The 11,007-nt window shown below is 36.6% G+C and overlaps 1 protein-coding gene and 1 pseudogene across 1 annotated transcript; one reads left to right on the top strand and one right to left on the bottom strand.

Moving 5' to 3' along the window:
- Positions 1-1,611: 1,611 nt before the first annotated feature.
- Positions 1,612-3,590, bottom strand: LOC146906301 (uncharacterized; annotated as a pseudogene).
- A 4,682-nt stretch (positions 3,591-8,272) lies between these two features.
- LOC146906300 (uncharacterized) lies at positions 8,273-9,479 on the top strand. The gene is made up of 2 exons (XM_085726070.1): positions 8,273-8,544; positions 8,976-9,479. Exons 1-2 carry the CDS (start codon positions 8,447-8,449, stop codon positions 9,247-9,249), a joined length of 372 nt encoding a protein of 123 aa, XP_085582196.1. The 5' UTR covers positions 8,273-8,446; the 3' UTR covers positions 9,250-9,479.
- Positions 9,480-11,007: the final 1,528 nt, after the last annotated feature.

The following is an 11,007-nucleotide window of genomic DNA, read 5'->3' as shown; positions in this document are numbered from 1 at the left end:
CTCTTCACATCCATCTGAAACAATTTGAACTTCAGGATACAAGCCACTCCCAAAAGTAGCCTAATAGATTCCAATCTGGCCACAGGTGCAAATGTTTCATCAAAATCTAATCCCTCTTCTTGTGTGTAACCTTGTGCTACCAGTCTTGCCTTGTTTCTGGTAACAGTTCCATTTTCATCTGACTTGTTTTTGTAGATCCATTTTGTTCCAATGACATTTATGTCATTTGGCCTAGGCACCAGATCCCATACTTCACTTCTTTTGAACTGATTGAGTTCCTCTTGCATGGCATCAATCCAACAATCATCAGTGAGAGCTTCCTTAACATTTTTCGGTTCAAATTTTGACACAAAACAAGAATTGGAGACAACCTCATTAGATCTCCTGGTTCTGATTCCCTGATCTGGATCTCCAATAATGAGCTCTTGAGGATGATTCTTCTGGACTCTGATTGAAGGTCCTTTACTTGATTCTGCATTTTCTAGATCAATATTTTCAGAGTTAGTCTGAGGTTCTTCATCAGCTTCAGGCCTTACTTTCTCTTGAACAGATGTTTCAGGATATGCTTCAACACCAGGTACAACCTCAAGCATTGGTTCTTTAACCATATCATCTACTACTACATTGATGGATTCCATAACAACTTGAGTTCTATTATTAAATACTCTATAGGCTCTGCTGTTAGTAGAGTAACCAAGAAAAACTCCTACATCACTCTTTGGATCCATTTTTCTTCTGTAGTCTCTATCTGCTAGAATGTAACATTTGCTACCAAAGACATGAAAGTAATTTACAGTAGGCTTTCTCTCCTTCCATAGCTCATACAAGGTAGTTGTAGTACCTGTTCTTAATGTAACTCTGTTATGCACATGACAAGCTGTATTCATAGCCTCAGCCCAGAAATAAAGAGGTAGGTGTTTAGTATGTAACATGACTCTGGCAGATTCTTGTAGAGTCCTATTCTTCCTTTCCACTACTCCATTCTGTTGAGGTGTTATGGGAGATGAGAATTCATGCCTGATTCCTTCTTCTGCGCAAAATTCATGAAACCTGGAGTTTTCAAATTCTGTTCCATGATCACTTTTTATCCTGACAATGCCTCTATTTTTCTCTCTTTGTAGTTGGATACAGAGTTCCTTGAGTGAGTCAAAGGTATCAGATTTTTCTCTGATGAAGTTTACCCAGGTAAATCTTGAAAAGTCATCAACAACCACCAGAACATACTTCTTTCCACCAATGCTAGCTACTTGCATTGGTCCCATTAAATCAATATGAAGAAGCTCAAGCGTTTTTGTGGCTCCATGATGTTCCAACCTAGGATGGGACATCCGAGTCTGTTTACCAACTTGACATTCACCACAAATATTTCCATCAGTGATTTCCAGTTTGGGTATACCTCTGATTGCTTCTAGAGAGATAGCTTTCTTTATTCCTTGCATATTCAAGTGACCTAGTTTTTGATGCCACAGTGTCACCTCTTCAGCTTTGCTCAGCATGCATGAAGATATGAGAGCTTGTTCTTGAGAAATCCATAAATAGCAGTTGTCCTTAGACCTAGTACCCTTCATGCTCACTTTACCTTTTTCATCTATGATTTGGCACTCAGTTTTACTAAAATTTTACACTTAGACCCTGATCACATAGTTGACTAATACTAATCAGATTTGCAGTCAGCCCTTTGACCAACAAGACATTATTCAGTCTTGGTGATCCTTCACTAACTAAATCTCCAATCCCTACAATTTTTCCTTTAGCACCATCTCCAAATGTGACATAACTTTTGGAGTAAGGTCTGACATTTCCTAGAAAATTGTCCATTCCTGTCATGTGACGAGAACACCCACTATCAAAGTACCAATCTTCACTCGAGGATGCTTTCAAGGAGGTATGGGCTATTAGACCTAAGCATTTAGGTTTCCACTCCTTCTTGACCCCTTTCCAGGTTAAACTAGGTTGAAAGTGTCTAGGTACACCATATAGATCAAAACAAGCAGATGTTTTATGACATTGTCTGTGACAAAAATGACACTTCCAAGGGAGATTCTCTTTTACTGAGTCAGTTTTAGGATGTTGTACCACATGTTCAAACATTGGACCTCTATCAGTGATGGTATCTACTTTAACTGAGGCTACAAACTTAATTTTCTTAACAGGCTTTCCCTTCTTGGCCTTATGATAGTGTTCTAAGGCCTGAATATAGCTACTATTTTGTTGTTCCTGTTTCAGGTGTTCATGTGTAAAGCCTATGCCATTTGGTTTACCTATCACTTGACCTTCTAACATCCTATCTAGAACATCAGTTCCAGTGGTCATCATTCTAACTTGTTTGAGGACATTATCAAGTTGAGAATTTAGTAACATTACCTCTTTGTTTAGGTCAGAGATTTTGGTCAGATGACCAATCCTTTCTTCCTGGAGTTGATCAATGATTTCTTCCTGCTCCATCATACGCCTGGAAGTGCTGTCATCAGAAGATACAGTTACTTTCTCAGAATCAGAACCTTCATTTTCAGATTCAGGTTCCACTCTCCCAGTCATAGCACTGACACGTTTAGCAGCATCACTATCAACATCTCCATCTGTTCCTTCATCATCAGACCAGGACACAATCATCCCTTTCTTTTGCTTCTTGAGGAAAGTTGCACATTCAGTTCTGATGTGACCATAACCTTCACACTCATGGCATTGCACACCTTTGTATCGACTGTTTTTCTCATCATTTTTCTCATACCTTTGATTAGCTTGTTGCCTGTCAATGTTCCATCTGATGTTCCGCCCATTCCCTCTGGATTTGCTACTTACTTGTTTGAGAATTTTGTTAAACTGTCTTCCTAGCATCACAAAGTCCTCTGGTAGATTCTCATCCTCCATATGCCTTCTTCCAGTCCTTCACTATCAGCAGTGTTAGCTGTGAAGGCTATGCCTTTTCCCTTCTTCTTAGATCTGTTATCAACCACAAGCTCAAAGTTTTGAAGAGAACCTATGAGCTCTTCCACCTGCATGTTGGACACATCTTGGGCTTCCTCAATGGCCGTGACCTTCATGTCAAATCTCTTTGGCAGAGATCTGAGAATTTTCCTTACCAACTTTTCATCTGACAGTTTTTCTCCAAGAGAATCAAATGAATTTGCAATATCAAGGACATTCATGTAGTAATCTTGTACAGTCTCATCCTCTTGCATTCTTAGGCTTTCAAATTTGGTTGTCAGGAGTTGAATCCTTGAGCTCTTCACTTTGGAGGTACCTTCATGAGCAGTCTTTAGGATGTCCTAAGCATCTTTGGCAACATCACATTTTTTAATTAGTCTGAACATATTTTTGTCCACTCCATTGAAGAGGGCATTTAGGGCCTTGGAGTTTGCAAGAGCCAGTTCATCTTCAGGCAGTGTCCAGTCATCTTCCGGTTTCAAAACCGTGGTTTTATTTCCGTCTCTGTCTAGAACAACTGGATGTTCCCAACCTTTCATCACAGCCTTCCAAGTCTTGCTGTCAATAGACTTGAGATAGGCACTCATGCGTGACTTCCAGTAGTCATAGTTTGTTCCATCTAGTAATGGTGGCCTGTTAACGAAACCTCCTTCTTTCTCCATATTTCCAGAATAGATCTCCTCTGGATCTCACCCAATAACAGGCAGGGTGCCTGCTCTGATGCCAATTGTTATTCTGGCACGTTAGACTTACGATGTTCCAAACGATGTTCCAACACAGGACACAGTAACCAGATGTTGTATATGATGTTTAGAACATTAAGCTAACAGACATAAATATAATAAAGCAAATAATAGACAGGAAAGAAAAGAGGCACAAAGAATTGTTGACCCAGTTCGGTGCAACGTCACCTACATCTGGGGGCTACCAAGCCAGGAAGGAAATCCACTAGTGCAGTCCGTATTCAAAAGCTCTCAGCAAACCACGTTTGCACTTATGACCTAGGACCTAACCCAACTAGACTTCAACCTAGGAACTCCTAGATTTGAGATCCCATCTCACTCCCTTACAACAGATCACAATCCCATGTGATTCCCAAATTACAGACTCAATTCAAATGAGGTTACCCTCGAAAAACAACAACTTGCAACCTTGCTTAAAAGCTTAGATGCAGTCCACAATCTACCTAGCTCCTTGCTTAAAAGCTTCGGAGTAGTGCACAGTATTACAACTCAAAGCACAGTCCTAAACATGTATCAAGATGATACACGAAAGGCTCACAATATGTATGACTCAAAACCTAAACAAAAACTCTATTTGTTGCACAATGTCTTGAATGAATATCTTCAGGTCTTGCAGCCTTTTATATACTGAAGCAAGGCGTGTCATTCCTTCAATCATGCTTCAGATCGGATCAGTGACTTCTTCATTAAGCAATGGACGGATATAGAAACTCCTATAAAATAGGCTTTATTAAAAGTCACATAAAAATACTTTCCTAAGTCATTTCATCAATTCCTTAAGAAATCACATATGTTCTGATCTCTTCATAATTGCACACGGTTCATACCAACACATGCTGGTGTGGATTCCTTCAATCAAGCAAGCGCGTGCGTAAACATAGGTCAGGCCCAAAACGTACAGAACAACTCTTGATGTTGGAACATTGTGTTCCGCATCTGAAGTGAATATTTGTTTTAGGCAAAAGTGAAGCCAACATACAAATATCCAACACGATGTGATTCGGTTCCTCTATAAGTTGTCGGGAGCAACTCATTGTCGTGCCTTGTGCACCGACGATCACTCCCCTGCTCTCATCAGCCGTGGGTGTTACATGCCCACTAGCTTCCGCCTAGTTCATCCCCGAACCACACCGTACTGGGAGAGGTCTGCTCTGATACCATTTGTAACATCCCAGATTGCTTTTAGGATTGCCGACTGACCCCACAAACCAACACGAGTCTTTTCAGCGTGCTTTGTCCTCACTCGCATGCTTACCGGGAAACTTCCTGGTAGATCACCCATCCCAAAATTGCTCCAAGTCAAGCACGCTTAACTGTGGAGTTCTTATGGAATGAGCTACCGAAAAGAAGATGCATCTTGTTGATAAAGGTAGTACCAAACAATTCTTATAAGCCTTCCTTCAACCATGTAGTCCCATACCTACACGGCCTCAAGATCCCTCTCATTCCGATGTGATTCGATTCCTCTATAAGTTGTCGGGAGCCGCTCATTATCGTGCCTTGTGCACCAACGATCACTCCCCTGCTCTCGTCAGCCGTGAGTGTTACACTTAAACTACGACTCCAAAGAAAAGAGACGAGGTAACTCCAAATCTAGCCTTAAGCATACTCACAGCAAAGCAAAGCAACTAATCCTGCAAGCCGTCTACCCATTCATTCAAATAGGCAGACAATCAACCAAACGACCACTGGGGGTTAGATAATATTCCACAAAAAGTTATAATCAAATGAAAGTAAAACGACATAATTAATTCCACATGATTAATAGCACTTCATTAAATTTATTCACAACAACCCTACAACATATTCATCCATCAAGTATACAAGTATAACATTACAACAAGTACACTTACACATCTTCATAAATTCACCAAATTTCATCAATGCACATAATCACCAAGTTCACCGATGCACATAATCACCAACCACATAGTCACATATGACACGTTTCATCAACTATCAAGTGTATGCTATGCTCCGAGACACGACTCTATATGCATGTGGTACCGGTCACCTTCGCTTGATACAACCGTATCATAATCACCGTCATTGAATACAAAATATGCTAATCACCTTCGTTGGATATAACATCCTAGTCACCTTCGTTGGATACAAAGTATCCTACTTATGAATGCATGAACATATGACTCAACAATGCATACGTTCACACAATAATTCGCCATCATTAACACCGTCACTTTGCATACATGCGTTCACCATCAATATCACCGTTATTTTGCATGTAAGAATTCATCATCATTAAGATATCACTATCATGAAAATCAACATCATAACATCAACATAAATCACCACCAACAACTATCACCTCAAAGAAATGATGAGTCAATAATTAGTGTTTTTAAGTGGTTATTTGAGTCTATTTTATTTAGATTTTATGTGTTTTTATTTACTTTCTAAAACTATTTTACTTCAATTGCTTGTTATTTAATTTTAGGAACAAATATATGAAAGATTGAGTCTTGGAGCAAAAGAAAGGGGATTTGGAGCTGATTGAGGTCAAAAATATGAAGATCTTGTGCAAAAATATCAGGCACATCCGTGCCTGACAATGGCGTGGTCGTGCCTCCAAAGTTCAAAGAGGAGGCCATTTTCCAGAAAGCTTGGTACGGCAGTGCGCGATGGTGTTACCCCCTTTTAGTTGTTTTGCCAGACAAGCTGGCATCGCCCGTGCCTGTGGTGGCACGGCCGTGCCAAGGTTCCAGCTGCTTTTTTTAGTTTATTTCTGACCTAAAAGCCCATGGGTTTCTTGTGAAACATTCTAGTGATGTATTTCTTGGGGCTTAAGTTAGTTTTAGGCTATAAATAGAGCAGCTAGCAGACATATCTATTCATCTTTTGTTCTTGGGAATTATATGTGACAATTGTTTCCATTAATAAAAGTTCTTATTTTTCTTATTTATTTTCTTTCATGTTCTTCTTCTTCTTCTTCTTTTTCTTCTTCTTCTCTATGTCTACAATGAACATGAGTGAGTAGACTTCTTTGTCTTGGGATTATTGGATGAGTCTAATGACCTAATCCCTATCAAACCAAGCCTAGAACCCTAATTTTATGTAAATCTATTTTCTAATCTATTTCACCGTTTTTCTAATGAAATAACAAGTATTAATCGAAGGATCGAAAGGTGAAGTTTAATAGTTGTTATTTCATCATCACAAATATCAAGTAAAGGATCGAAAGATGAAGTTTTGATATTGGAACAAGTGAAATTAGACAAGGATTGCGAAACATGAGAATAGTCTAGCAAACCTTGAGACAATAAAGTTTCGTACTTAAAGGGTTTCAATAGCAATCAACCATGAGAATAGGTGTGGCTGCTATTGAAATACATTCATTGAGACCAAAAGGAGATATGAAAAGCCAAAGAGAAACTTGTCTTTAGAAAATAGATCCAACGTGAGATTTAGATTTAGGGTTTGGTTTGTGAAGGATTTGTCACCAAGATGAACCAATAATCCCAATGTGCTTTTATTATTATTATTTTCAATCAAACAAAAATCCAACTTTTAACCTTTGAACTTTCAATCTCATCATTGTTTAATAGTGAATCAAATTCATAACTCTCTGTCGGAACGATAATCTTTATTACTACATCGGTAAACCGTGCACTTGTCGATTTACGACATCAAGTTTTTGGCGCCGCTGCCGGGGAGTTAAGTAATTCGATTAACTTTTTAATAGCGGTTAGACTGAATTTTTTTTTTCTTTTTGCCTTCAACTTTTGGAGTTTTTAATTCTTGAATGCGAAGAACCAGAAGTCTTGGAGAATTCATTTCTGAGATTGAAAGGTTCTTCCGTGAAAGAAGATGAAACGCATATAATAATAACGATATGGCTGAGGAACGCGCTCTCAGAGAGTATGCAAGCCCATCTTCACAAGACTGTTAGAAATTTTTTCCTCAAAACTTTAATTTTATTCCTCAAGACTGTTAGAAATTTTTTACACTTGTTCAAGCAAGTTAAGTAAAAAACCATCTTTTTTAACACTCTAATTTTTATTCCTCAAGACTGTTAGAAATTTTTTCCTCAAAAGTGTTAAAAACCATCTTTTTACACATTTTCTAAAATTCACTATTTTATTTTATTAAATGAAACTTATGTTTATGTCATACTTTAAAAATACCTCTCACATGAAATGATAAAACTCACATTTGTTTTAACCATTGAGAGTAAATGTTAAAAGACAATATTATAAAGAGTATGTTTGTAATACTACTCTTTTTATGTCCCCGTGAGCATAACTCAGTTGGCAAAGACATGCATTGTTATATGTAGGTGTCGGGGTTCGAACCCCGACATCTCACTTATTTACCTTACAAAAGGTGAATTCTATCCACTAAGGTGGGAGAAAAAATTACCTTACAAAAGGTGAATTCTATCCATTAAGGTGGAAAAAAAAAAATACTACTCTTTTTTCCTATTTACGGCTTTCCTTGTGCAAGAAGTAGTTTTTTGAATGCTATTTTTTTTCTTTTTAACTCTTAACTTTATATGGAATACGTCTCGTGATTATAAAGATTAATAAGAAAAGAAAATTTACGCCAGACTCAAATACCTAACTTTTTTTCTCTATATATAAAGTATAAACTCTCTCTCTCACTCTCTCTCTCTCCTTTTTTGGTGTTGGGTTAGTTTCTTCTCTCTTACCTCACTGATCACATTTTTTCTTCTTAGCCATCTCTCACTCTCACCTTCAAAATTCCCCTTTTTATCATCACAACTCTGTGATTCTCTATCTGTGCAGCACACCATAAGAATGGTGGATCATCAAACCGTTTGTTGCATGTGTGGTGATGTTGGTTTTCCTGACAAGCTTTTCCGTTGCAACAAATGCCGCCACCGATTCCAACACTCGTATGTATTACTTTTTTTTCATCTCTTCTTCTCAATCTTCTTCATCATCATCATCATCATCATCTTTTATCATACACATACATATGAAATCTTTTATTTAATTGGGGGTGGAGAAATTATTATTGATAATTGAAATATTATTAATAGTTATTTTACTACTGTTTCATATATGATTTGTATTTTTTTCCATAAAGTTATAAAGTCGTGTTCTTACAACTAAAGCAAGTATATTATTTTTTGTTTGGTATAACCATAGTATAAAACATTAGGGTCTTTGTTATGATCATATGTAATTATCTATTTTAATATTTTTTTGTTTATAAATTCATATAGTATAAATATGTTATTTTTGATATTTTTAAGATTGTTATTATTTTATTAGGTGAGAATTAAACTAACCTTAAAATTTATTTTAATGTTGTTTTTTTAAGGTATTGTAGCAACTACTATGGAGAACTAGCGGAGATAGAACAGTGTGATTGGTGCCAAAGTGAAGAGAAAAATTCAAGACATATTGGCACCAATTCAAAGAAACCGGTGACCGGAAATGAGATCGTCGCGACAACCAACCGATCGGAATATTCGGGTGAGAAAATCATCAAACATGATCGGGAAGAGGGTGGCTCTGAGAAGGGGAAGAGTCCTTCTCCGTCGCCACGGACTGCCACACGTAGGTACAAGCTTCTCAAGGATGTAATGTGTTAGATATGAGTAAAATCTTGAATAAGAAGAAGAAGGTGACTTTTGTGTTAAGAAGAAGAAGTGTTTTGTGTGTATAGCGTGTTAGTGAGTTTGCAACAAATTAAAGAGTGTGTTTTCATTTCTTTGAGTGTTCTTCTCAACTTCTCTTGTTATGAGTGGCTTTTCAGCAAGTTGTTAATAATAAAACTATGTAACTTTCAATCTATGTCATAAGTTTCAAGCTCTTATCTTCACTTTCTTACTATTTGCCCAATTACAACCATATCTTTCTTTAATCACATATATTTTATAGGTAAAGTATATTTCACAATAGGTTCCACAAATAGTTACATGATTTTACATTCGTTTCATTTCATTAAAATAGTGTGATGGTAACGCATGATACACATGATATGAAATAGGTTTCGTGCATGAGAAATGATGGAAAAATAATATCTTATTGGAATTCAACTTCAAGACGCAAAGTATTAAAATAATAATTTTTAAAACTTTATTTTATATTTTTCAAAAATAAAACATTATTTAATATGGTAAAAATATGTTACAAAATTTGCTTTTTCTTGTCATTATTTAATTTTATTAGTGATGAATAAAATAACTTGAATTTTCTTGGGTGAATTGAATGCATGAGTTTCCTTTTGGGCGAAGATTTCATTGTACCAGAATCCTGCTCTCTATAACACTTTGCAGATTCATTGAAGGCCTTTAATTGCTAGGCCATCTCTATTATTGTCCAATGTCAATGAAATTGAAGTGCTTCTTTAATTAGAAGTGGAGGATTTTCACCACGTAAGTTATTATCCCTACATTCTCTCTCACTCTCTCTCTCTCTTTATTTTATTTTTTTTATACATTAAATATTAAATATACCCTAGGTGCTCCGCAATCTCAAGAACCATATATATCTTTATAATATAGGTCAAAGTCTACTCATTATTTTTTCTTGCATGTCTTTTTCATTAATTTATCATAGATGGAGGAAAAAAAACCAACATGGCTGGTCTAGTCTAATCGGTAAAAAGTTGTCTCATATCCCGTAAGAATGGATGGTAGATAGTAATTCTCTATTCGATCTTGAGGTCTGACCTAATTCTTACCATGCTATAAAAACTTAATTAATCAAAACTTGAGAAGAATATGAAGAAAAAAAACATGGCTGGTCTAGTCTAATCGGTAAAAAGTTGTCTCATATCCTGTAAAAATGGATAGTAGATAGTAGTTCTTTATTCGATCTTGAGGTCTGACCTGACTCTAACGATAACGATGCTATGAAAACTCAATTAACCAAAACTTTTTGTTCATGAAAAAGAAAAAGTGGTGAGTGGAAAGGTGTATACAAGACTAGAAGAAGTACTGGAGTTTCTAGTTGTGGTGGTTGTTTATAGACCATACATTTATGTCGTGTGTGATATTTTCCTCACAATTGTTTATACAGTGTTGACCCCTAGTTTGTGAATTATCTCCAAAGGACACAATGACAAGGCCTCTCCTTTGCTGTGCCTGTTCTACCCATTTATTAGAAACCAACAAATGCTTTCTCATTGGGTTTTTGAAAGTGGACAATTTTTTCACCTTTTTCATCTTCATAGTATTTAATTTCACCTAAGAAATTTTTTCACTTGGATAAAATCTCTCTCTTTCAAGTTTCAACCTTATGTTAATAACTTTGTCTGACCTTCATGTAAGCTTCCTACCTAGTTGGGGACCTTATGAAGTGACAACAAAGAAATGAAATCTATGTGCCAGTAAAACATATACATA

This window comes from Medicago sativa, chromosome 7, assembly GCF_051527215.1.
Source record: "Medicago sativa cultivar Bolivia chromosome 7, Bolivia_mono, whole genome shotgun sequence".
In the NCBI taxonomy this organism is placed as follows: domain Eukaryota; kingdom Viridiplantae; phylum Streptophyta; class Magnoliopsida; order Fabales; family Fabaceae; genus Medicago; species Medicago sativa.
The sequence above is the reverse complement of the archived record's forward strand: the minus strand, read 5'-3'. Positions and strand labels throughout refer to the sequence as shown.

What these genes read in the sequence shown, in the direction of transcription:
- LOC146906300 (XM_085726070.1), top strand. Translation starts at nt 8,447, where the DNA reads ATGGTGGATCATCAAACCGTTTGTTGCATGTGTGGTGATGTTGGTTTT. An exon ending in CGCCACCGATTCCAACACTC is followed by an intron (nt 8,545 to 8,975) that starts GTATGTATTACT and finishes TGTTTTTTTAAG; the next exon opens with GTATTGTAGCAACTACTATG.